The sequence below is a fragment of the Perognathus longimembris genome, chromosome 7, assembly GCF_023159225.1.
Source record: "Perognathus longimembris pacificus isolate PPM17 chromosome 7, ASM2315922v1, whole genome shotgun sequence".
Classification (NCBI taxonomy): domain Eukaryota; kingdom Metazoa; phylum Chordata; class Mammalia; order Rodentia; family Heteromyidae; genus Perognathus; species Perognathus longimembris.
This window is the reverse complement of record NC_063167.1, coordinates 5,792,122-5,818,813: the sequence shown is the minus strand read 5'-3', so window position 1 is coordinate 5,818,813 and position 26,692 is coordinate 5,792,122. Positions and strand designations below refer to the sequence as shown.

Sequence of the window (26,692 nt, the reverse complement as noted above, 5' to 3'; positions counted from 1 at the left end):
GCCGCTCTGAACGGAGTCCTCCCGCCGCCTGACGCCGCCCAGCGGGCTCAGGTGCAGTCGGTGCTGTGGCGGGGAACACCGGGCAGCGCTCCTCCCCTGCACTCGCCTGCGCTGCGGTTTATGGCTGTGTTCCTTCGAAGGTTCTCAGAGGGTAAAGGGTAAGGTAATAAATAGCTTGGAGAGATCCGGTGCTGTCCAGCCCTTCACTAACGCCTTGTCTGAGAGGCCCTGACCCATCATTGCACAGAGGACGCCATGGCGGCCTCCTTTCCCCTTGGTCTGCCTCCAGGCTCGTGGCAGGGCCGCGGGCGTGCGCTGTTACACTGTGGGCGCGAGCCATCTGGCTGGCTCCTTACCCCAGCTGTGAAGAGCTTGTGTCCCTGAGTCTAGGGGGTACCCCGCTCCCTCGGGAGCTGCCCAGAGTGAGGGGGCCACACAAGGGTGGCAGAGGTGCGCTAAGGATTGAGGGGTCCTATCTAGATGGGAGGTACCATGGCGGCGGGGGGGGGGGGGTGCCTCCAAGATCCAGGCCGTCTGGTGGGAGCCTGGGAAGGCTTTTCAGAGAAGAGTGGTCATCTCCAGGCTAAGTTTCACCAGCCAGAAGACGCGGGGTGACAGTCCCCAGCCGAGCGGGAGGTACAATCTTGAGGTGCCCAACTCGCAGTGCTCCACGTGGAGATGGAGGGCAGCGCCCCTGCCCCGCGCGGGGGGCATTCCCATTCATGGCTGTTGGTTCCTGAAACATCTGGAGTCCTAAATAAATAACCAGTGTAAACAGAAGGCAATGGTGTGGTTCTTCCCTGTGAGGTGCGGCTCAGGCTTTTGGGGCCCCTCTTAGGGTGACTGAGGTGCCGGGGCCCCGCGCTCAGATCCACGCTCGCTACTGCCTGTTATCTTTGGACACGTTGTGCGCCATCCAGTTCACTTTGGTCTTCCAGCTCTCCCGCAGCGCTTCGTTGAACTTCACCCGGAAGTGCTTTAGTGCCTCCTCCTCCGTCTTCCCCAGGGCCAGGGAGTCCTGGGAAGAGTCATCCAGTGTCAGTGCTCCCACCCCTGTCGCGGCCCCATCCGCCTGCCTCTTCTTCCCCCAGGGGATGGCGAGTCCCTGGAGAGAGGGTCGAGGGGCCCCGCTGCCTCCTCTCTAAGCCGCCCTGGCCGGATCCAGCGCCTGCCGTGGGGTCTCGCCCTGACTTCGGGGAGAGGGGGAGGAGGGCAGAGGGGCTTCCGGCCGTACGGGCTCTGCGCGCAGAGGTGGGCAGAGCGGCGCCATGCAGCCCCGTGTGCGCTCATCTAACTGCAGCGGAGTCCAGCTCGCTGCGTCTCTCCAGGCTCTGCGGCTGGGACCGGGGTCGGCACGGGGAGCCCTCTAGCGATGCCCTACGGGATCCTTCAGCCCCCACGTTGCTCCGGGCCCCCTGCGTGGCCGCCCCGTGCAGCCCTGCCCCGGCCCACCTTGAGATACTGGATGTCTTTGGAGCAGCTGAGCTCGGGCAGGCCTGCCGCCCGCATCAGCGCGAAGAGGTGGAGGAAGAGGAGCCCGTGGCGCCGCAGGATGGTGTAGGCCCGTTCACAGTAGCCCCGGAACCTGCGGGGGCAGCGGCGGGGCGGGTGAGGCCTGGCCTCCTCCCTGCCGGCCCAGCACCTTGCCAAGCAGCTGTCGCTACCCTGGTGCACAGAGCCCCGTGGTTCCTCTAGCCAAGCCCCAGCGCAGGGCTGGGCCTCCTCTGCTGAGAACACAGGGGTGCCCTGCACCCCACCACTGATTAAGAGCTAGGGGCCGGGAATGGAGCTGAGGCTAAGACCCGGTTTCTAGGCCCAGAAACCGCGTGTCTCCCCGGGGACCCCGACCACCTCACCGTTCAAATTTCTCACTGTTGTTGGTCTTGCCCTGCTGAATCACGTGGACGAAGTCATAGGTGAGGATGAACGGGACTCGCTCGCGGTTGATTCCAAACTTGGTCTTGAAATTCCCCAGGAAGTGGCCAAAATCAATGTGGAACAACTGAAAGAAAGGAAGAGGAGGCACTGGAAGGGCACCAGAGGGGGTAAAAAAAAAGACAAGGCGGGGGTGCCACTCAGTGGTGGGGTGTCGCCTCGCACGCATGAGGCCCGGGCCCATCCCCAGCAGCTCCGGGAGACGGGAGCAGCATGGCGGGGAAGGGCAGAGCCCCCGCCCCGACAGTCCCGGGGAGAAGGCGGCCCGGCGTCTTCTGGAAGCTGTGTGTGCGGGACGCGAGGACGGGCCCGCAGGGGAACTGCCCGCGCGCCCCCTACCTGCCCGCTCTCCCGGATCATGATGTTGTCGCTGTGCCGGTCCCCGATGCCCAACACGTAGGTGGCCACGCAGTAGCCGGCACAGGAGAGGGTGAACTCCTCGATGGCTCGGTCCAGGGCCTCCCTGGTGAGCAGACCGAAAGCTGGGGGGCCACCACCGCTGCGCAGCCCCTTCGAGAGGTGGAGTCTCGCCCCGCCCCCGTGAATCTGGCCTGGGGATGCTTCGGTGGGCACCAGGCCAGAGCGTTGAGCCTAGGCATCGCTCGCAGACCTCGAAGCCACCCCCCACCTGCCATGGGCACCGCGGAGGGGAGCTGAGGCCGATGTACCCAGTGGAAAGAGGCCGCAGAGAGAGGCAAGGCTGACAGGCATTTGGTGCCATCTTAGACCAGGCTCAGGCAAAGGCCTGGGTAACAGCAAGGCCAGCAGAACCATTCCGCGGAGCCCACTGACATACGGTGGTTTTAAGGCCCTAAGCTTTGAACAGAATTACACAGCAATCGCGAACTGACCTCCCCCGACCCAGACAGATTAGATCCTGGCTCGACTCGTCAAGTAGCACGGAGGTGGTACAGGGCCAGCTCTTCCCGCATGGCGCCTCTGAGGAAAGACAGGCTTACCCAGGGTTCTTGGACTTGAGCCAGTTGAGCAGGGCATCCTTGTTGAAGGCGGCGGTGGCCGCCATGTTGCTTTTGTTCAGCTGGATGTTGGCTATGGTGTCCGAGTGGAGCACTACCTCGATGAGACCCGTGCGGTCACCGGTGGGGAGGCAACCATAAGGGGTCATCCTACACAAGTTGGGGAGAGGAATGCCATGGCCAAGGGCTCTCCATGGGCCCCAGGAGTTTGAAGCATACACACACACAAACACCCACAGGGAAGCTGGACACTGGTGGCTGTGGCCTGTAATCCTGACTACTAAGGAAGCTAAGATTGGAGGATCACGGTTCAAAGCCAGCCCAAGTAAGAAAGTGTGAGACTCTCATCTCCAACTGACTACCAGAAAGCAGGAAGTGGTGCTGTGGCGCAAAGTTCAGGGACAGCGCCTAGGCCCGGACTTCCAGCCCCAGGACCAGCATGTACGCGGGGGGTGGGGGGAACCGACGCTCCAATGCCATGACGACGGGGCGCCCCTACCTGAGGTCCAGGCCCTCCTGCTTCCACAGGACGTCCATGAGCCGGATCATCTGGAGGGTCAGCATGTCCTGGCGGAGGTCTGCAGCGGCCCGAAGCGGAGGAACGCGAGTTTCCGCGGGGTTCTCTCCACGCCCGCCCCGCCCAGGCTCTCAAGTCTCAGGACTCGGTCATTCCCCAGGTGCCCCCAAGAGACAGGACGGGGCGGGGAGGGGCTGGGCTGACCCGCCTGGCTCACCGTCCCCGTTCTTGAAGATGATGCCCACGCTGCCCGCCTCCTCGCTGTTGTACATGATCCACAGGGGCTTCATCTTGGAGTCCATGAAGGTGCACTGCTCCACGCTGCAGCCAGGCAGAATGGCGGTGGACGGGGGGGTGGGGGGGGCTCACCCACAGGTCCCAGGGCCGGGGGGCCGGGGGACTTCCTTCCCCCCGGGAGGGCGCGGGGCCTGGGGCTCACCAGACTTCCTCCAGCAGGGTCCCGGGGTCCAGCGGCGACTGCAGGTGGGAGAGGGCCTCCGCGTAGGCCTCCTGGCGCATGCACGCGTGCATCAGCTCCTTGGCGTGGGGCTTGGGGCTCTTCTGCGAGCTCACCTTCACCAAGTCGTTCAGCGCCTTCAGCTTGCTCAGCGCCTCCCCCTGGCGGGGGCAGCGGGAAGCCAGCTTTAGCCGGCGGTTTCGAACGAGGGGGGTCAGTCAGGGTCAGGGTCTGGCTGTGCCCGGGAGTGGCACGGGGGGGCAGGGGGGGCCCTGGAGCCTCACCTGTTTCATCAGCACCTTCATGTGGTGGGTGCAGCCCCTGCAGTAGGCCTCCATGATGAGGCCGAAGCGCAGGGCCACGGAGGGCACGTGCATCTCCGAGCTGGAGGAAAGGCAAATGGCTGAGTGTCACGGGGCAGAGCCCAGGAGCCCCGGGGGCGCGGGGGGGGGCGATTCCCAAGGAGCCAGCGTCTGTCCAGCTACCGAAGGTGCCAGAAGAGGAAGTGGCCGATCTTGCGGTTGGACAGGGCCCGGTCCAGCAGGAACTTGGTGAGCTCGCAGTCGAGGTAGGACTCATACTTGAGCACCTGCACCAGCTGCAGCAGGTACTGGAACAGCTCGTCGTCCCTGCAGGGAGGAAGGCCGGGGGTCGGCAGCGAGGCCGGGCTCTGCCCCCCACGCGTGGGGGCCGCCGCGGGGCGCCGGCACGCACGTCAGCTTCCGCAGGGACTTGATGGCAAAGGAGCCCACGTGGCAGTCGGGGAAGCTGAAGTCCAGCAGCTCCAGGGCGCTCAGGACGGGCAGCTCGGGCCAGGAGCACAGCAGGAAGAGCATCTGGGGGGGGGGTGCTTGTGGTCAGGTGGGGGGGGGGGGACACGGCCTGCCCGTCCCCAGCTCTTCCCGTCTGCCCACCTGGGCCACGTCTTCATGTTTGTTCCACTTGGTGACGAGCAGCAGGCGGGCCAGCGCCTCCGGGAAGCGCTCCTGGACCTCGTGCCTCAGTTTCCACACCAGGTCCTTCTCATGCTCGTACAGCTCCCCGGACCCGCGGCGCTCCAGGATGTCCCGCAGCTGCAGCTGCTGAAGGGCGCAGGCCATGAGCGCGCGACCTCGTCCGTGTCCACCCCGGCCTGGGACCCCCGCTCACCTCCTCCTCCGTGGCGCGGGCCCGCTCCCCGCGGCGGCCCAGCTCCAGGATCTGCAACAAACCACGCTGCTCTCAGCTGCCGGGGCTCGAACCAGCCCCAGGGCAGCGCAGCCCAGCCCAGCCCAGCCCAGCCCAGCCCAGCCCAGCCCAGCACAGCACAGCCCAGCCCAGCACAGCCCCAGCACAGCCCAGAGGCAGCCCCAGCCCCAGCCCAGAGCGGCCCAGTCCAGCCCAGCCCAGCCCTGGGCATTGTTCCTTGGCACTGCCCATTCCATCGTGGGCACTGCAGGGTGTTTGGCAGCACCCCCCAGCCCCCCCCTTAACTGTGACAACCCACCCACAACGTCACTGGGCATTGCTCGGTGTGCCCGTGGGGAACCGGCTTCTAGAAGGCCCCAGATGGGCCTGGTGACCGACGCAGCAGGCGCCAGCCGCACATCCGGGCGTGGCGCGAGCGCCCCTGAGGAGCTGGCAGGCGGGGCCCCCCCTCACCTTCTCCAGGGCAGGGTAGTAAACGGGGTGGGGGGCCACGTCGGGCAGGCAGATGAGCAGGGTGGCGGCGCTCTCGGTGTTGGGGTTCCCGCGCACGGTGCCCGCGGGGTTCAGCAGCTCCCCTTTCTCGTCTGGGCATGGGGACAGACGCAGTTGACAGGGCCGGCGGCGGCTCCCACCGGCCGGCGCCTCCCCGGGCCGCCCCGGGCCCACCTGGCAGCGAGGGCCACATGGAGAGGCAGCGCTCCCCGGTCTTGAGCTGGTTCTTGTAGTCGAACAGCATGACGTTGGCCCAGGCGATGGGGCAGTCCTGGGGAAGGACGCGGGCGTCGGGCCCGGGCGTCGGGGCCGCCCCGGCTCGCCCCACAGGGGAGCGGCCCCCAGGCCGAGCAGGAGGGACAAGACCCGGCCCCGAGGCCCCACGGGCCTCCCTCCCTCCCTTCTCCCTCCTTCCCTCCCTCCTTCCTTCCTCTCCCTCCCTCTTTCCTTCCTTCCCTTTCTTAAATGCCAGTACTAGGGCTTGAACTCAAGGCCGAGGTGCAGTCCCTGACTTGTTATTCCTTCACTCAAGGCTGGTGCTCTACCGTTTGAGCCACACCTCTGCTTCTGAAGTTTTGCTGATTCATTAAAGCCAAGAGTCTCACAGACGTTCCTGTCCAGGCTGGCTTGGAACTCTGGTCCTCAGCTCTTAGCCTGCTGAGTAGCTGGGATTACAGGCATGAGCTACCAGTGTCTGGCTTTGATTCCTCTTTCTTGCTGTGGTTCCAATGATGAAGCCGGCGCTTGCCTGCTCTCCTGCTCCTGGCTTCTAGAAAGCTCTGACCCAGCTCCACCCAGCCACTGTGCTGGCCCCAGCTCACTTGGCCTGAGTCAGAAGGGCCAGGGGGCCAGGCACGTCCTAGGCCGGTGACTCAAGATTCAGCCACAGCCAGGCGCCGGCGGCTCACGCCTGTCATCCGAGCTACTCAGGAAGCTGAGATCTGAGGATCGAGGTTCAAAGCCAGCCCACGCGAGGAAGTTGGTGAGACTCTTATCTCCGGTGAACCACCAGAAAGCCAGAAGTGGCGCTGTGGCTGACGTGGTAGAGTGTTAGCCTTGAGCGAAGACGCTCGCCTAAGCCATGAGTTCAAGCCCGGGGCCAGCCTGCTCACGATGATTACTTAGGCAGACTGCAGACAGGCAGGGGGGCTGGCGGGGGGGGGGTGGGGGGTAAGGCTCTCCCAGCGGAACCCCAGCCCTCCCCGCCGGCCCCCCCTACCGTCTTCTTGGACTTCTTCTTGGTGGAGCGCGGCTTCTTGGTCTTCTCCACCACGGCGTAGAGCGCGAAGCAGAGCCGGGCCATGCGGGGCAGGTCGCACACACTGATGTCAAACTCCAGCCGCTGCTGCCACACGGGCTCCGAGCACACGCTCACCTCCGAGCTGGACACGGTCTTGCACAGCATCTCGTGGCCGTGGAAGAGTCCCGCCTGGACCACCAGCTGGGGGGGAGGGGGGGAGACAGGCCATGGGGCTGAGGCCCCGCCCCTCTCGCTTCCCGGTCCCCGCCCACAAACGAATCCCTTCCCCCAAGGAACCTTGTGCTTTGGGCGGGGTGGGGGGAGCAGGGGCAGGACTGGGGCTTGAACTCAGAGCCTTACACCTAGGCAAATCCTCTACCACTTGAGCCACGCCTCTAGCCTTCCACTGCCCTCGTTCTCACGGGGGTCTGGATTCGGATTCCCCACACGGAGGAAGATGGTCCTAGCCGCACAGGCGGCCACCGTCGCTGAAGGCAGGGGACTCGATCTCACGCCCGAGAGCAGCTGCCTCCTTCCGGTTAGGTGATTCCAGGTGCCCTTCTGGCTCTCACACCCTCCGCCCCCCTCTTCTTGGAGTCTCCCCCCTCCCACCAGGGGTAAGGAGGCTTTTGCACTGCCCTGTCCAGCTGAGCCCCGCCAGCCGTCCCGAGAGCCCCTTCCATTCAATCCGTCTCCCAGCTCGTTCGCCCAGCCCTGGCCAGCGTGTGAAATCACCCCAACCCACGGTGCGCGGGTGGGCGCCGATGGCGCGCCCGAACGCTCGTCACTCGGGAGACGGAGACCGAGGGCCACGGTGCGAAGCAGCCGGGGCAGCAAAGTCCGTGAGCCGCTCAGCTCCAGCCGACGACTGAACGCAGAGCCGACGTGGTGGGACACTAGCCTCGAGCAAACGCTCAGACAGTGCCCAGGCCCTGAGTTCAAGTCCAAGGGACAGGCGCCCCCTGCCCCCCCCCCCAAAAAAGTTGACCAGCAAGAGACCCAGGCCTCTGAGGATCACATCCTGCAAGTGGGACAGCAAATCTACAGCAGGCAGCAGCGGGCGCTGGCTCCGCCATCCTAGCCACCTGGAGGCCCAGACCGACGAGCAAGGCGCCCAGGCAGCTAAATCCGGGGGCGCTGAGCTCCTGTGTTAACCCCAAAGCCAAGGTGGAGCTGGGCTCAAGGGGGCAAGCGCTGGCCTACCGTGAGTTCAAGCCCCAGAACCGGTGCGAGTGGCGCACACACACACACACACACACGCACACACGCACACAACGCACACACGCACGCGCGCGCACACACACACACGCACACACACACACACAACGCACACACACACACACACACGCACACACACGCTCCACCCCTGCCAGGCAGCTATGCCACGGGGTAGATGGAAGGCTCTCAACAGTGTCCTCGCCGCCAGGTCTAACTGTCATAACTGTCCTCGAACCCCCAAGGGAGGCCCGACCCCCAGGGGACAGGCCATGCAGCCCCCCGGCTACACGCGTTTCGGGCGTCTCCTGTGCGGGCCGGAGCACCCCCTTCTCATACCGCACGCCTCCTTCACCCCCCACAACCTCCCCCAAAGTCAAATACCCAGAAATCGGCTCATCCTGGTTTCACGAACCTCCTCTGGCGGCGGGCCCTGCCCTCCCCTCCCCTCCCCTCCCCTCCCCTCTTCCTGTTGTGCAGGGGCCGCAGCCGCTCCGTGCAGGGGACTCTGGGTAATGTGGTCAGGTGGCTTTCGTGAGACGCTTCTCCCCCTTGTTCCCCGGCCTCCCCCCCACACCTGCAAACACATTGTTTACCCCAAGGCTCTTCCCTTGGCCCAGTGGCTCCCACCTTCCTCCACCCCCTCCCACCCCCCTCCCACCCCCTCCCACCTCTTCCCACCTCCTCCCACCCTCCTTCACCCCTCACACCCCCTTCACCCCCTCACACCCCCTTCACCCCTCACACCCCCTTCACCCCTCTCCCACCCCCTTCACCCCCTCCCACCTCCACCTGCCTTCACCCCCATCCCACCCCCTTCACCCCCTCCCCACCTGCCTTCACCCCCTCCCACCTCTTCACCCCTTCACCCCCTCCCACCTGCCTTCACCCCTTCCCACCCTCTTCCCACCTACCTTCATCCTCTCATCTGCATTCACTTTGCTGCCCTGGATCAGCTCGATGCAGAATGCCTGCTCCAGGGACCACAGCGACACGGAGGAAGGCTGGGGGACGGGGGGGGGGGGGGGGGGGGGGGGGGGGGGGGGGGGGGGGGGGGGGACGGGCAGGGCTGGTGACACGGCCCAAACACGCGTCCCTGCCCTGCACACGCCCAGGGCCCCCCTGCGCCCCGGGATCTGCAGGGAAGGGCCAGGGCCCAGGCTGCAGGGCCTCTGAGAGGAGGCCTCCTTCCTTCCCAAAGCCCCGCGTCTCCGTAAGGACTGACCCAGCCGGGGCCCCTGGGCCCGGGGCCACCCTGGGCGCTGCCCGGCAGGCAGCCGGACCCCAGGAGGGAGGAGGGGTCTCACCTTCTTCGCGGGAATTGGGGGCGGCTTGGTGCGTGGTTTTCTGGCCCTGGGGGGCGGGGTTGCCTTGCTCGTCCCGCATGGCGAGGATGGAGGAGGAGTGGACCATGGTGAGGTGGGGGGTCCGTCCGGTGTGCAGGCAGCTGCAGATGTACTGGGAGGGGGTGCAGGGGGAGCGGCCCAGGGGGCGGCACGTCCCATCCCGGGCCCGGAGAGGAGCCCCCGACCTCTCCTTCCCACACCCCGGAAAGGGGGCGCTCTGCGTGCGTGCACGTGTGCGTGCGTGTGTGTGCGTGTGTGTGTGCGTGTGTGCGCGTGTGTGTGTGCGTGTGTGCGCGCGCGTGTGTGTGATGTCCCTGAACTCTTTGCTCAAGGCAGACACTCGACCCCCCCTTGAGCCACAGCTCCACGTCGGGCTTGTTGGTGTTTAATTAAAGAGTCTCACGACTTCCTCCCCCGCCTGGGCTGCCTTGAACCGTGATCCTCGGATCTCAGCCTCCTCGGGAGCTGGGATCGCAGGCGTGAGCCCCCCCCACGGGTGCCCGACTCGTTCTTAATCATAACCCCAAAGACCGGGCTGCTCAGACTCAAGAGAGCCCCGAGACCGAGCTCCGGCCTCCCTCCTCCCGCCTCCCTCCTCCCTCCTCCCCCCTCCGGCCTCCCCCCTCCCCCCCTCCCCCCTCCCCCCTCCCGCCTCCCCCCTCCCGCCTCCCCCCTCCCACCTCCCTCCTCCCTCCTCCCTCCTCCCGCCTCCCCCCTCCGCCTCCCCCCTCCCGGCCTCCCCCCCTCCCGCCTCCCCCCTCCCCGCCTCCCCCCCCTCCCCGCCTCCCCCCCTCCCCCCTCCCGCCTCCCCCCTCCCCTCCCGCCTCCCCCTCCCCCCTCCCGCCTCCCCCCTCCCGCCTCCCCCTCCCTCCTCCCGCCTCCCCCCTCCCGCCTCCCCCCTCCCGCCTCCCGCCTCCCCCCTCCCGCCTCCCCCCTCCCGCCTCCCCCCTCCCCGCCTCCCGCCTCCCCCCTCCCGCCTCCCCCCTCCCCGCCGGCCCCCGCGGCTCACCTGGAAGCGGCAGAGCGCGTGGCCGCCGTACAGGTACTCGTGCCTGCCGTTGACCCGCAGCGCGTACTCCTCAGGCCGCTCGGCCAGGCGCTGCCGGAACACCGTCGCCTTCTTCCGGAGGGCGCAGGCCATCAGCGCCAGGGGCTGGTCGTCGCTGGACACCTGGAAGGTGAAGCTCTCCTGGGGGGAGAGGGAGGGTCGGTCCCGCGCCCCGCGGGCCTCCCGAGCGCCCGGGGCACAGCCTGCCCCGGATGGGGTGCCGAAGACACGCCCCCCCCCCAGATGGTGCCAGAGACACCTCGCCGCCACCGAGATGCTGGTCCAGGGCATCGATGGGCCGAGGGCGGAGGCCACGGGGTCGCCCTGCGGGACACTCGGCCAGGCCCGCCACCTGCCCGGAGACCCGGCGAACGCCACCCGATGCTGCCACGGACGGGAAGGTAGATTTGCCGGGCACTGGTGGCTCGCACCTGTCACCCTGCCTACTCAAGAGGCTGAGGTCTGAGGATCCTAGTTCAAAACCAGCCCTGGCAGAAAAGTCCACGGGACTCTGACTCCGAAAAACCCAAAGTGGCGCCGTGGCTCAAGAGGTAGAGGGCCATCACAATAGCCAAAATATGGAAACAACCCAGATGCCCCTCCACAGACCAATGGATCCAAAAAATATGGTACCTATACACAATGGAATACTACATAGCGATTAGGAATGGTGAAATACTGGTATTCGCAGGGAAATGGTCAGAGCTCGAACAAATTAATGGTTGAGCGAGACAAGCCTAGAACACAGAAAACAAAGGGGCATGATCCCCTGATATATGACTGTTAACAAAGGGAGATGGAGAGACAGTAGAGACCAAGTCTGCGAAACCAAAAACTGCTTGTCAAATAGTATTCCCCACAGGATTGGGGGCAGCGACCCAACAGTATGTAACTAAAACCAAAACAATTACTCAACATATAAAGGTCAAAAATTGACCTCTCAGAGGATCACAGTAGCTCAAAATCTAGGTATGTACGTACATATAAGGACTACTGTCGACATATGGTCTAATATCGACATTACATTTAAAGCCCTAGGCAACTTTCTTGGGCGTGGCCACGTGGCTACTGTATATGTTCTTGGTACATTGTGTACTGTATGTATGTCTACCTGACCTAGAGAAGGGATAGAAAAACAGGGCGTAACTGTAACCCTTTTTGCACAACACCTTGTCAACAAAATTTGTGTTTAATTAATAAACAAATAAATTTTAAAAAAAAGAGGTAGAGGGCCAGCCTTGAGTAAAAGAAGCTCACGGACAGTGTCCAGGCCCTGAGTTCAAGCCCCTAGGACGAGCACGCGCACGCATGCGCACACACGCGCACACGCGTGCACACACACACACGCGCACACACACGATAGACTGGGGGCCTCGTGGGTGAATGAGGAGTTTCACGGGGGACGGGATCCCACGGGCACGGCCGCCGGGCTCACCTCGCTGCCCTCGAACTTGACGTTGACCAGCAGGGTGCGGCTGGGGGCGGGCAGGGCGCGGCGGGCGGCGGGCTCCAGCCGCAGGGGGAAGCTGTACTGCAGCCAGGCCTCCCAGCCCAGCTGCTGCCGGTGCGCGGCCGCCTCCTCGCAGAACTGCCGCATCTTGGCCCGGAAGTCGTTCACCTCGGGTCCCGCAGGGAGTCGAACTCGTGGAGGCCTGCGGGGAGGAGGCGGGTGAGCGGGCGGGGGGGGGGGGGGGGCGGCCCTGGGGGGGGGGGCGGGGCGGGGCACCTTTGCCGATGAGCAGGCTGATCTGCGAGTTGACGAGCTTCTTCGCGCGGTCGCCCTCGCGGGCCACCAGGCGCAGCACGGGCAGGAAGGGCTGCACGTCGCACAGCCGCCGCTGCTCGTCCTCCAGCTCCTGCTGCTCCGCCGTCTGGTGACGCAGGTGAACACGTAGGCCTCGGGGTCGCTGAGCATGTGGAAGAACGGCTCGTACTGGGCGTGGTGCCACAGCACCTGCGGGGGGGGGCGGAGGGGGGGACGGGCCGGTCAGTCCCCCGGGGGAGGCCGCAAGCCCCCCGACGCCCCTCCGCCTCCACAGCTGGGCCCCGCTGGGTGGCCCCCAGGCTCCCTGCTCAGGCCCGGCGGGATGCCACCCCCCGCTGTCCCCCCCCCCCAGCAGGTGCACGGGTGGCGGGTGGGACCAGCGGGGACCCCCCAGCGGAGTCTCAGGGCTGCATCTATCTTTTGTGCCAGTCCTGGGGCTTGAACTCAGGCCTAGGTGCTGTCCTTGACCCTTCCTTCCTTCCTTCCTTCCTTCCTTCCTTCCTTCCTTCCTTCCTTCTTTCCTTCCTTCCTTCCTTCTTTCCTTCCTTCCTTCCTTCCTCCTTCTCCTTCCCTTCCTTCCTTCTTCCCTCCCTCCCTCCCTCCCTCCTTCCTTCCTTCCTTTGCTCAAATCTAGCACTCTACTATCTAAGCCACAACTCTACTTCTCATTTTCTGGTTAATTGGAGAAGAGTCTCACAGGCCTTTTTTTTTTTTTTTCCTACCCTCATGGACTTTCTTTGCCCAAGCTGGCTTCAAACCTGGATCCTCAGACCTCAGCCTCCTGAGTAGCTAGGGTGACAGCCGGGGTCGCGCACGGGCCCTGGCTCACGGTGACATTTGTAAAGCAAAGGGCGGGAAGGTTCGTAGCGGCCATGGCAGAGGCGCAGTCGTGGGGGAGGTCCCGTTTCCGTTGCTATCTAGTCCAGTGGCCAACAACCCAGCCATCCGGCGACAGGAAAAGGACACCGTTCAAGGGAAGCTGAATTCGGAATAACAAGCGGAGCTTAACCAAAGTTTACAAATGATTCTTGGGCACTTTACATCTTTTAAAATTCCCACCTAAGCCACGCTCCAGTGGCTCAAGGCCTGTCATCCTAACTACTCGGGAGGCTGGGATCTGAGGGTCACATTTGAAGCCGGCACAAGCGGGAAAGCCCACGAGACTCATCTCCAACGATCCTCCAAAACGCCAGAAGCGGAGCGGTGGCCCCAGAGGTAAAGTGCGAGCCAACCTTGAGCGGAAAAAAAACCAAAACACTTGAGGGACAGCCCTCCGGCCCCAAGTTCAAGCCCCAGCGCCAGCACCGCTCCACGCACACATTCACTGCCAGGACTTCCCGAGCGTGACACAGGATGGCCGCTCTTCCCCGAGCGCCGGACGAGGCCGGAGACCTACCTGCTTGATGGTGCTGAGGTTGGCATTGCGGACACCGGCAAGTTCAGGTAGACCCCCGTGGGCAGCAGGAAGTCCACCAGCACGCTCTGATCCCCCTCCTTGCTCCAGAACTCCATGGGGCAGTCCACCCAGGGGACATGCTGCCTGTCACTGCTCAGGGGCCAGCCGTCCTGTACAGGGAGAGGGCGCAGGGGAGGGGGCTGAGACGCGCCCTCCCCTCCCACGTCCCTTCTAGTTGTCTTCTCGAGTCTACTCGTGGATGGTCCTGTGCGTGTTGTTTTTTTATACTTCCCTTATGCTAATTATTTACACCAAAACAACTCCTAATTTTTTTTTCATGTCACTACAAAGGCCTTGAACTCAGGGCCCGGACACTGTCCCTTCGCTTTTCTGTTCAAGGCTGGTGCTCTACTACTTGAGCCACACCTCCACTCCCACATTTTTGGTGGTGTAATTAGAGATAAAAGTCTCATGGGGCTGGGGAGGTGGCTTAGGGGTAGAGCGCTTGCCTAGCACGCATAAAGCCCTAGGTTCGATTCCTCAGCACCACATACACAGAAAAAGCCGGAAGTGGCGCTGTGGCTCAAGTGGCAGAGTGCTAGCCTTGAGCAAAAAGAATCTCAGGGACAGTGCTCAGGCCCTGAGTTCAAGGCCCAAGATTAGCAAAAATAAAAAACAAAAAGTCTCATGGATTTTCCTGCCCAGTTGGGGGTGGGGAGGGCAAACGTGGTTAGGTGGGGGCTATAATCCTAGCTTCCTGGGGGGTGGACATAGGGGGCAGCCTGGGCAAAAAGCTCAAGATCACCTGTCATCCCAGCCAGCCAGGTAGGAAGATGGGAAGTGTAAGTGGGAGGATCACAATCCGGACTGGGGGCATGGTTCAACTGGTAGAGCTCCAGCTAGGAGAGCACAATCAATCCCCAGGATCACCAAAGCAAAAAAAAAAAGGGGGGGGGAGGCAGCAGGCAAAGTGACGACATTTCATGCCTTCTGTTGACCCAATATACTCGAAGATGGTCGGCCATCTCATTACTAATGAGATACTTTATTGACTCCTTTTGACATTGATCACTGACTTCAGGTGTGGGCTCTGTTGCATTTTCTTTGCTAGCTTCTCAGTTAGATTTAGCCCTCCAGAAGCATAGGCGATGGGGAGGGTCCAAGACTCGAGCTGTTTCAACACACTGCTGGTCATCATGTGTCTGTTCTTTCACTTAAAAATTAATAAATTTGGGGCTGGGAATGTGGCCTAGTGGTAGAGCGCATGAGGCCCTGAGTTCAATTCCCCAGCACCACATATGTAGAAAAGGCCAGAAGGGGCGCTGTGGCTCAGGTGGCAGAGTGCTAGCCTTGAGCAGAAAGAAGCCAGGGACAGTGCTCAGGCCCTGAGTCTGAGCCCCAGGACTGGCAAAAAAAAAAAAAAAAATTAATAAATTTAATTTCTTTTTTGCAGCACTAGTGTTTGAACTCAGGGCTGTGCCTGTGCCTGTGCCTGGCACTCTACCAGGTGAGCCATCCCTCTAACCTGGCTTTTTGCTGGTTATTTGAGAGACGGAGTCTGCAGGGCGGGCCTGCACCCTCGATGCTGCAGATCTCCGCCTCTCGCACAGCTAGGATTGCAGGAGGGAGCCGCCAGCGCCCACCGGGACTAATGTGAACTGTGGTCTGAAATTCCCTTCCTTAAGTTCCTCCGTCACAGGGCCCCGCGCCTCCAAACTCCCATGGGCATCGGCTGACGGGCAGCGCCACCGGCCACTTCCCTACCTAGCGTCACACTGTTCCTCACCTGGCCGGGGCCCTGGCGGCCACGCTCTGCCAGCCCAGGCAGCACCCCCCACCCCCCACCCCTGCCAGCCCGGGCCGCATCCCCCACCCCCACCCCTGCCAGCCCGGGCCGCATCCCCCACCCCCACCCCTGCCAGCCCGGGCAGCACCCCCCACCCCCACCCCTGCCAGCCCAGGGCCCATCCCTGACGCCCCCACCCCTGCCAGCCCGGGCAGCACCCCCCCACCCCCCACCCTGCCAGCCCAGGGCCCATCCCTGACGCCCCCACCCCTGCCAGCCCGGGAAGCACCCCCCACCCCCCACCCTGCCAGCCCAGGGCCCATCCCTGCCCCCCCCAGCCCAGGCCGCATCCCTGCCGCCACCCCCCCCCCCCCAGCCCAGGCCGCATCCCAGCCGCCCCCAGCCCTGCGCACTCACACGGACTCATTTGTTTCCAATTTGGCAGACATTTTAATATGCATTTCCATGATTATCTGCCAAACAGTAACCCTCTGCCAAACGGCCTGTTTATCACCTTGGCCCGTTTTCGGATGAGGTTACGTATCTTCTCCTTCTTGGGTTATTCCACATCCCATCCCTTTGTGGATTAAAGCCTGAGTCATCTTTTCACTTCTGTTTGTGGTGTTTTTTCTGGTGAGCTAACGTTTCCAGTGTTGATGCAGTCAACAAATTTGTACCTTCCCTTCCCTCCCCTCCCCTCCCCTCCCCTCCCCTCCCCTGCCCTGCCCTGCCCTTTCCCCTTCCCACTCATCTTCCCTTCCCACTCCCTCCCTCCCTCCTCCCTCCCTCCCTCCCTCCCTCCCCCTTCCCTTCCTTCCTTCTTTCCTGCCTCTTGGTCCTGGGTTAAGTTTCAGCTCAGGGCCTTGCACCTGCTAGGCAGGCATTCTGCTGGGGAGGGACACCTAGGGCCCCATTTTTCCAGGTTGTGTTTTAAATAAGGAGCAGGTGTCTGGCCTGTGTTCGCCTCCCGCGGGCTTCCTGTCACCGCTGGAAGAGGAGGCAGCGCCCCTGCGCCCGGGCTCCCTCCAGGGAGGTGGACTCTAACTCTGCCGCACGGGGGAACCTGGAACCATGCGCCTCCTCAGGACGCGTCCCGCGTGTCCTCGGTGCCCAGCGAGGGGAGGAGCTCTTGGAGGCGGGCCCATCTCTGACAGCCAATCCCTGATCCCCAGTGCTGCCACCTAGAAGACCCCAGAGGAACCCCTCTGACCAGGTGGACCAGATGGTAGCCCCCCCCCCCCACTGCGAAGGCCTCGCTGGCTTCCGTACCCCCACCGATCCCACCTCCTTACAGGGTCTAGACTCTTTGGCCCAAGCTTGGAATTCTGAGCGAGCCAGACACCTACCAGATGGTCAGGTTGTACGAGGGTTCTGGGCACCGAGTCCCCCGCTTTGCCTAAGCCTCCCACGCTGTCTCTGAGCCTGCGGGCCCGGAGCCGGGCCCTCCCCTCATCCCAGGAACCACTGTCGGAATCCAACTCCTGAGCGCGTGGTTTCGTGGGGTGACATCAAGTGACCGGACTTGGCAGTTTGTACAGATCACGCCGTCTGAGCGAGCTGCTAATTCCACTGGTATTTATTTCGGTTGATACATGCCAGAAATTTCAGGGGGTGCTGGGAACAGGGTGGAACAGAGCCTCCGCGGAGCGTGCGCGCTGAGCGGGCACAGAGCACCCAGTCCAGACCCGAAATGGACGGGGAAAAATAGCAGGGCACCCTTGTAGTGTGAACACCCCCTTTTTTGCTCAGTGCTGGTGGCTCACTCCTGTAAGCCTAGCCACTCGGGAGGCTGAGATCTAAGGATCAGGGGTCAAAGGCAGCCTGGGCAGACGAAGCCGAGACTCTTAGCCCTCATTACGCAGCAAAAAGCTGGAAGTAGAGGTGTGGCTCACGGGGTAGAATGCCAGCCTTGAGTAAGAAACAGCTAAGAGATGGAGGGAAGGAGGAAAGGAGAGAGGGAGGGAGGGAGGGAGGGAGGGAGGGAGGGAGGGAGGGAGGGAGGGAATAAAGAAGAGGACAGCAAGCGTTGGTCTCAGCGTGAATCAAGCTGCTTACTGGACGGCCAGGGGCCTGGTTCTGAGGACTCCCACGGCTGCGGAGGGGCAGCGGGCAGCCGGGGAGCGGCGGGCGGGGAGCCGGGACAGAGGGCGCAGGACCGTGCCTGGACTCCCAGGCATCGCACCCTAGAGACCCCGCTTGTCTCTGTGCGGAAGTTAATCACCAAGAGTCCGGAGAAAGGCAGGTGCTGTGTGGCTCACGCCGGTCCTCCTCACTGCTTGGGAGGCTGAGGTGTGGGGATCTTGGTTCAAAGCCAGCGTCTTATCTCTAAAGAAGCAAAGCGCTGGCGGTGGAGATGGCTCAGGTGGTAGAGCGCCAGCCTTGAAGCCTTGAGCACAAAGCACCCAAGTGTTCAGAAAAGCACAACATGAGGCTCCGGCCCTCAGCCCCCCGCCTGCTGTGTGACAGCTCGGGGTCTCCCCCCTCGCCCCCCCTTGACTGCGGTGTCCCAAAGACTGACACACACACACCAGGGCGGGGACAGCCTTCCTGCCGGCGCGCTGACGGGCTTGTCCTCTGGGCTGGGAGTGCTGTGTGCTGCCCATAGGTTAGGTTCATTGATTTATCTGTTTCCCTGTGTGCCAGGATTTGAACTCAGAGCCCAAGTGTTGTCCCTGAGCTTTTGTGCTTAAGGCTAACAGTCTACCTCTTGAGCCCCAGCTTGACCACTGACTTTTTTCTCCTAGCGTCTTGGAGAAAAGAGAAAAGAGTCTCGTGGACTTCCCTGCCCAAGCTGGCTTTGAACTGTGATGCTCAAATCTTAATCTCCTGAGTTGCTACGCTATACAGGCATGAGTCACTGGCACCCAGTATAACTCTTCTAGGATAATAAAAAATAATCTTAAAATAATGATACCTTCGCATACCACACAACAAACTCCATACACCACTACAACAAACAGTGAGATAAAAATGTGCTTAGACAATTCACAGTAGCCAAAATATGGAAACAACCCAGATGCCCCACTACAGATGAATGGATCCAAAAAATGAGGTACCTATACACAATGGAATACTACATAGCGGTTAGAAATGATAAAATACTGGTATTCGCAGGGAACTGGTCAGAACTTGAACAAATAATGTTGAGCAAGACAAGCCTAGAACACAGAGAACAAAGGCGCATGGTCTCCTTGATATATGACTGTTGGGGGAGGGGGGGAACAGTAGAGACCAGGTCTGCAAAATAACAAACTTCTTTTCAAGTGGTATTTCCACATGTTTGGGTCAGCGACTTTACATTATGTATCTAAAACCAAACAACTACTAAACAAACATAAAAAGGTCTAGAATAGACCTATCAGTGGATCACAATAGCTCAACAGCTATGTACACATGATCATATAAGACGAGGATAAGCAAAAACAACTCCAAGAGAAGGACACAGGAGGATTCTATTGTTGACGTTACATTTAGAGTTCTAGGTGAATCTCCTTTGGCATACGCTACGTGGCTACTGTTTATGTTTTTGGTACACTGGGTATTGTATATATGCCTACCTGATCTAGGGAAGGGAAAGGAAAACGAGGGTGTAAGATATCACAAGAAATGTACTCACTGCCTTATTATGTAACTGTACCCCTTTTGTACAACACCTTGTCAACAAAATTTAATTAATAAAAAAAAGGAGAGGATAAGCAAAAACAACTCCAAGAGAAGGACACAGGAAGATTCTATTGTGGAGGTTATCTTTAAAGTTCTAGATGAATTTCCTGTGGCATACCCTACATGGTTACTGTATATGATTTTGGTACACTAGATATTATATATATGCCTACCTGATCTAGGGAAGGGAAAGAAAAATGAGGGTGTAAGATATCACAAGAAATGTATTCACTGCCTTATTATGTAACTGTACCCCCTTTGCACAACACCTTGTCAATAAAATTTAATTTAAAATAAAAGAAAAAATGTGCTTAGAGGGGTGACATTGTTCAAGAAAAAGAAATGTACTGGGCTGGGGATATAGCCTAGTGGCAAGAGTGCCTGCCTCGGATACACGAGGCCCTAGGTTCGATTCCCCAGCACCACATATACAGAAAACGACCAGAAGTGGCGCTGTGGCTCAAGTGGCAGAGTGCTAGCCTTGAGCAAAAAGAAGCCAGGGACAGTGCTCAGGCCCTGAGTCCAAGGCCCAGGACTGGCCAAAAAAAAAAAAAAAAAAAGAAATGTACTTAGCCCCTGATTTATGTAACTATAACCCCTCTGTATATAATCTTTATAATAATAATAAATGTGTTTACAATAATTGGAACATGCTTGCATATAATGACTTCAGAAGGCATAGAAAAAATAAAGGTTATATTATTGATGATTATAAATTTGATCACTTTAATTTTAATTTCTATGTAAATTATGTGGGCGTATGATTTAACAAGTTAAATCTAAAATGTAGTGGACATGGTGGTACATGTCTGTAACCTCAGCAACTTGAGAAGCAGAAAAGGGAAGATTATACATTTGAAACTGGCCTGGGAAAGATATTAAGGCTGAAAGCCTGGCTCAGTGGTTAGAGCGCTTGCCTAGCAAGCTTGAGGTCCTAAGTTCAAGCCCTATTCCCACAAAACAAAACAAAGAACATTAAAACTCACAGCAAATAGCAGACTCTAAATTTCCCTCCTATACATACAGCTTGCAGTACACTTCTGACTTAGCAACTCTTAACCTCTTAGAAAATGAACTTGTGGACTTTACAAGTGTAGCTCAGTAGCAGGTAAAGCATGTGGCTACCATGAAGAAGGCCCTGGTTTCCATTTGCAGGAACAAAGCAAAGATGCCCACTCTCTCCACTCCTCTTCTATGTCATTCTGGAATTCCCCACCAGAGCAATAGGCAAGAAAAAGATATAAAAGGGATTCACATAGGAAAAGAAGTCATTTGTATCCTTATTTGTAGATGACATGAATTTATATCTAAAGGATGCAAAAGATTCCACTCCCAAGCTCCTAGAGCTGATTGATAACTTTGCCAAAGTAGCAGGATACAAAATTAACCCGCACAAACCAGTAGCATCTCTGTACAGTAACGACGCATTAGCAGAGAGGAAATGCAGACTATCACAAGTCAGGACACCATAAAGATGCCTGCACATCTGTGTCCATTGCTGCACTATTCACAATAGCCAAGCTATGGAAACAGCCCAGGTGCCCCACAATAGATGAATGGATCCAAAACACGTGGTACCTGTACACAATGGAATTTTACTCATCCATTAGAAAGAATATGATTATGTCATTTGCAGGGAAATGGATGCATCTAGAACAAATCATGTTAAGTGAGGTAAGCCAAGCTCAGAGAGAAGAACAGCCCGTGTTTTCTCTCATACATGGAAACTAGATCTAAACTGCACTGGGACATGATCAATTACACAGGACTCTAGGTGTTCACACACAGTGAGAGCAAAGGAGGATGCGCTTGGGGGAGGACCCCAAAGAAAGGCACAATGCCTGTGTGCATCTGATCCTACAAAATGACATTCATCTAAATGAACTCCAGGAAATGGAAACAAGAAGCTTATTTCCTTTGTTGCTGTTTTTGTTTTCTTTTCTTTCTGTCTTATTTGTTTCTCTCTTTGGGAGGATAAGAGGAGGCATAGAAAAGGGAGAACAGACTCAATGGAATGCAATGAAAATCAACTCTACAACTTGTGGGTGGAGACAGGAGGAAAAATCTGGCACTGTCCCAAAAGAAATGGACTCTTGACTTACGTAACTGTAACTCCTCTGTCCATCCCGTTATAACAACAAGCACCACCACCACCACCTCAGGGACAGTGTCTCTGAATGCAAGCCCCAGGACCAGCACAAAACAAACCCAGAACACTTGACTTTCACTAAGTAAGCGCAGGAGGCGCCCCTAGATCACTGCCACCCTCGCTGCTGACAGTCCTGCCGGCCAGATGTGAAGCTCACCTCTGTAATCCTAGTTGGAGCTCCGGCCCAGCGGCATCCGGCCCTCTAGAAGCTTTCCTTGGGCGGCTGGGTGAGCTCTAGCTTACTTCCCCCTTGTGATTCCCGTTTTCTCAGTATGTCTTTCTCTGGTGCTGAGGACGGAACTCAGAGCCTTGTGCCTGCTACGTTAGGACCATGTCCCCTGCCCTGTTCTCTTCCTCAGGCTATGTGTGGCTAGAGAGTTGGAGACAGTAGATTTTATCCTTTTTTTTTTTGCCAGTCCTGGGCCTTGGTCTCAGAGCACTGTCCCTGGCTTCTTTTTACTCAAGGCTAGCACTCTGCCACCTGAGCCACAGCACCACTTCTGGCTTCTTTCTATATATGTGGTGCTGAGGAATCGAACCCAGGGCTTCATGTACATGAGACGAGCACTCTACCACTAGGCCACATCCCTAGCCCTTCTCCAAATTCTTAACTTACCAACAGCACATTCTTTCTTCTCCCCTCCCCAGTACTGCTCCCTTCCTCCGACCTACCTCTTTGGGATGGGCCACAAGAGACCACCAGCAAAGGTGCCTCTGGCCGGCAGACTACAGGTGTACCGGCATCAACGAGCTTCATCCCACCCTTCCCTGAATCTGAACTCCTGATAGGTCTGGAGTAGAAGAGAGAAAAGAAAAACATCTTAAAAAAACAAGAATGTGTCAGAAACCGTGTGTTCTCTTACACGATGTTAACGTAAGAGTGGCCGCCGGAGGTTAGAGGCGTGGCTTGGTGGTAGAGGACCAGGTAAGGAGCAAAAGTGTCAGGTGCCAAGGGTGAGTCTTGCTCTCCGACAACAAGGAAGGAGGGAGGGAGGGAAGGAAGGAAGGAAGGAAGGAAGGAAGGAAGGCAAGCAGGCAAGTGACAACTGGCTGGGCACAGTGGCTCACACCTGTAATGCTAGCTCCTTAAGAGGTGTACACAAGAAGATCATGGTTGAAGGCAGCGCATTTAAAAAGACAACATGATCCTCTTCTCAACCAATAAAAGCTGGACACAATCTCATGATGTGAATCATGGTCCAGGCCACCCAGACACAATGTGAGCCCCTACTTAAAAAAGAACACAAAAGAACTCCAGCAGTAAGGCCCTGAGTTCAAATACTGGGACCAAAAAGAAACGTAGATTGTCATTAGTGGCTCATCCACCTGTAATCCTAGTTCCTCAACAGGCTGAGATCTGAAGATCTTGGTTTGAAGACAGCCTGGGCAGGAAGGTCTGTGAGGTGCTTATCTCCAATTAGTCAGCAAAAAGCCAGATGTGGAACTGTGGCTCAAGTGGTAGGGTGCCAACCTTGAGTGTGAAAAAGAGACAGCATCATCATCCTGAGTTCAAGTCCTAATGACACATACACAAAAAAAGTGGCAGCCTCAGCCTGTTCTCTTGCTGCAAACTAATCCATTGTGTTTTCTTGGGCCCCCTAACCACCTTTGTCAATGCCACATCAATGTCAGCTCCCTTTGGTGGCACTAAAGGAAACTTCCATATCAATGTCAGCTCCCTTTGGTGGCACTAAAGGAAACTTCCAGAGCCTGCAACAGGGTCAGAAACACAGGTTATTCACATGGAGTTTAGAACTACTTGTTTGGCCTGGGTTGTTTTTTTTTGGTGTGTGTGTGTGTGTGTTTGCCAGTCCTGGGGCTTGAACTCAGGGCCTGAGCACTGTCCCTGGCTTCCTTTTGTTCAAGGCTAGCACTCTGCCACTTGAGCCACAGTGTCACATCCCACTTTTTCTGTGTCTGTGGGGCTCAGGAATCAAACCCAGGGCTTCCTGCATGCGACGCAAGCACTCTACCACGAAGCCCCATTCCCAGCCCTTGTTTGGCTTTTTGAAAGCCAAGTAATTAACCTGAACCATGCCTGAGTTCGAATTCTATTCAATGGCTCTGAAGAGTTAAGTTTGTGAATTTAGCTTCATCCCCTATGTGGATCTGTTTCCAAAGCCCAAGACTAAGGAAAATTCATCCCTGTTGGGTGGGAGGTGAAAAGCAGGAGAGCGGCGGGATCACCTGCTCCACGCACCGATGCTTTCTTCCCGCACCTCCGGCACCCCTGACAACACAACGACCCCGAAGAAAAGGGGGAAAGACACCGAAGCGCCAGCGCAGACAGATGAACTCCAGAACCAGCTCCACTCCCAGTCCTGACCCCGCGTGGGCCGGCCACAGTGGGTGGGCCTTCAGCCTGGAAGCCCCGAGGTGAGCTGAGGAGGGCTCTTGATAAACAGAAAACCTAAACTACTGGCTTCTCCATGGGGGGGAGGGGGGAGCAGAGGTCTTCGGTACCCACTGCAAATGCATTTATTATAGGAACCCCAGAACAGAAAGGGAGCCCTCTGGCCTGCCAGCAGCCCCTGCAAAGGGCGCTCTGCCGTCCCAGCTGCAGGGGCCAGGGTGAGAGACAGAGGGGAAGGGTGCAGGATGCGAAGGACCTTTCAATAGCGTCCAGGGAGACCGGCCAGGGCTCCCCAAGGCCCTGCAGGCAGGAGACCCGGGAGGCCAAGGACTAAGGAAGAAGTAACTGCCACTGCCCACGGGTGAGCACCGCAGGGAGGAGCCCCACACGGAGTGGCAGGGTGGACGCCGGGGGTGAGGAGCGGGCCGGGGACCGCGCTTCCGAAACGGGAAAGATGAAGCCCGATGCGCCCCGGAGCGTGGGGAGGGACGCGCTAGGAGGCCTGGGCGAGGCTTCCGCGGGGATTCGGGGCAGGGCGTCGGCGCCGGGGCGGGATTGACAGGAGGGTGGCAGGGAGCGGCGAGCCCCCCGGGGAAGCCGGCCAGGAGCCCCGCCCCCCCCCGATGCGGGTGACCCTGCTCCAGGCCCGCTGCGAGCCCGGACGCGGGCGCTGGGGAGGCCGGGGCAGGCGGCGGGGCGCGGGGTCGGAGTCGGGGCGCGTGGTCCTGCCCGGAGCCCGCGCGGCCCCGACACCCGGACTCGGTCCTCCGGAGAGCACAAAAGGATGCCAGCGGACACGGAGCGGCTCGCACCCCACGCCCGCGCCGGACCAGCCCGGGGGCTCCGCCCGCCTCGCCCGGGCGGGGTTGCGCGCGCGTGCGTGAGCGCGTGTGCGGTCCGCTCCGGACCGGCCCCCGCCCCTAGGCCCCGCGCCCGGACCCCCGGTGGCCGCCCACCCCGGACCCGGGCTGACAAAGCCCGGCGCTGGGCGGTGCCGGGCGCGCGCGCGCGCGGGGTGGGGGGCGCCCCGCCCTGGGACCCTGCCGACGCCCGCGCAGGTGGGCTCCGTACCGGGAGTCGGTGCCAGGGGCGGGGCTCGGGCTCCCTGGAGACAGTTGCCCGGGGGATGCGATGGGCGGGTCCGGGAGGGACCGCAGCTGGCCGGCGGCACCGGCGCCCGCGGGCGAGGACGGCGGCGCCGGGAGGTGTGGGCCGCGGCGGGCGGAGGGGCGCGGCCGGGGCGGGGCGCGGCCGGGGCGGGGCGCAACATCTGGCGCGGGGGGCGGGGCGTCGCGGGGGCGGAGGCGGGGCGAGGCGTCGCGGGGGCGGGGCGTCGCGGGGGGGGCGGGGCGTCGCCGGGCCCGGCAGGGGGCGGGGCCAGACGCCAGAACGCTGGGGCACCGTCTGCAAATTCTCACACCCCCAGCCCGGCGAAGCGCTGGGGCGCGAAGCCAGGTTCGCGTGGCCGGGACGGGCCGACCGCTCCCCCACCCCGCCCGGCGGGTTCTTCTCTCGCTCCCCACGCGCGCGGAGCCCCCGATCCGCTACCGGCCCTGGCCTCGGCCCCGCCTGGTGGAGAGCGGTTTGCGGGCGTCTCTTTGCCCCATGCCCGAGGACCTGACCGGCCCGCGGCCCCGGGCGTGGCTGCCGGGGGCCTGCGCTGAGGGCCGGGCGCCGACTCGAGCCGGCACCCGAGGACTTAGCCAGCCTCCGCTCGGCGCCCGGATCTAGGCTGCTGGCGAGTCCCCAGCCGAGGGCCCGCCGTCAGGGGTCCCCGGAAGGTCAGAGTTAGAAAGCAAGTGGGTTTGCCCAAGATGCCACCTGCCGCCCCATCGTGTCACTGGGCCGGGCTGCGCCCCTGGGTAGTGGCCGAGGAGCCCATTCCACTCGGGGGCGGGCGGGCCCCCCGCCTCGGCCCGGACCGGTTTGGTGTGGGCCCAACCCACGACCTCAGGCGCAGACCTGGGCCTCGCCAGGTCCAGCCTCAGGCCCGGGCGCCCCGCCGCTGGCATCCGACGGGGCGGGGTGGGGCGGCGGGAGAGGGCAGCCCCCCATCTCCGCACGCCACACCCCCAAAGGCCCTACACAGGTCCCGCCGCCGCGATGGGTGCCGGCGCCCGAGGGCACACGCTGAGGCGCCGAGCCCCGCGCCCATCCCGCGGGCTGTGCGGCCGGTGGTTCCCGGCCAGACGGCCTCGGTCCTGGAGAGGGCGGAGCCAGGGCCCGGGGCGGGGGCGGCGGAGAGCGGGCCCGGGGACCTGCCCAGCCCCGTGCCCCCTCGCCCTCCTCCCCTCCTCCTCCCCTCCTGGGGGGCCGGTGGTCTGGGAGCGGATCTGGGCCACCCCAGATAGCTCAGCTCCCCGACTCCGGCTCCCAGGCCACCACGGACACCCCCCCCCCCCTCCGCCCCAGAGTGGGGATGTCTCCAGAGAAAGGGAAAAAAGTCACAAGTCACAGCTGGACTTTTGACCCACAGGGACTGAAGTTGCCCTGACAGCCAGCTGGGCACAGAGGGTGTCCCCCTCCCCCTCAAGGGAAGACTCGCCGACCCCACCTCGCCCTACCCGACTCCCCATCTGCACCCCACGGGCCCAGCCCAGCCCTGTCCTTCAGCCTAGAGACGCCCCTTGTGCCCTAGTATGGGCTGAGTTACAGCCAAGCTCAAAGACAAGTCCTGCGCCGTCAGCCATGGAGCCAATGACGACGGGGGGGGGGGGGGGGGGCGCGGAGGGGGAGGGGGGGCTGCAGACTGGGGGCACCGGGCTGTGGCTTCTTTGAAATGGCAAAACTTATCAAAAGTCACACGCCTGGAATACCAAGATAGAACGCACTGGCAAATCCGGGAGAGAAGCCATGATAGATTGTCCAAAGGAGAATTAAATAACAAGGTACACAGGACATCTCTAGAAAAACACCTAGCACATATAATGTGCATGTGCGTGTGCGTGTGTATGCATGTGTGTGTCGGTGTCCAGAATAACCGGGGCTTGAGCTCAAGGCCTTGTGCTCTCACGTAGCTGTCTTCAATGGAAGCTAGCACCCTGCTGTGCGAGCCACAGCTCCACCATGGCTCTTGGTTGTTACTGGGGACCAGCGTCTCCCGGGCTTTCCCGGCTGGGCTGGCTTTGGCCTGCAGCGCTCGGGGGTGGGGGGCCCTTCTGCGGG

At 60.6% G+C, this 26,692-nt stretch overlaps 1 protein-coding gene across 1 annotated transcript; it reads right to left on the bottom strand.

The window, feature by feature from the left end:
- Positions 1 to 339: 339 nt before the first annotated feature.
- Positions 340 to 21,966, bottom strand: Pik3cd (phosphatidylinositol-4,5-bisphosphate 3-kinase catalytic subunit delta). The gene is given in 27 exon segments (XM_048350196.1): positions 340 to 1,018; positions 1,453 to 1,585; positions 1,857 to 2,002; positions 2,275 to 2,398; positions 2,895 to 3,062; positions 3,412 to 3,490; positions 3,647 to 3,750; positions 3,869 to 4,047; positions 4,171 to 4,270; positions 4,372 to 4,515; positions 4,601 to 4,722; positions 4,801 to 4,968; positions 5,036 to 5,086; positions 5,528 to 5,658; positions 5,741 to 5,837; positions 6,786 to 7,007; positions 8,936 to 9,025; positions 9,329 to 9,367; positions 9,369 to 9,479; positions 10,377 to 10,556; positions 11,851 to 12,035; positions 12,038 to 12,067; positions 12,142 to 12,291; positions 12,294 to 12,369; positions 13,577 to 13,608; positions 13,611 to 13,746; positions 21,847 to 21,966. Coding segments are annotated over 26 exon segments (3,081 nt in total). The 5' UTR covers positions 13,693 to 13,746; positions 21,847 to 21,966; the 3' UTR covers positions 340 to 880.
- Between the last annotated feature and the right edge of the window lie 4,726 nt (positions 21,967 to 26,692).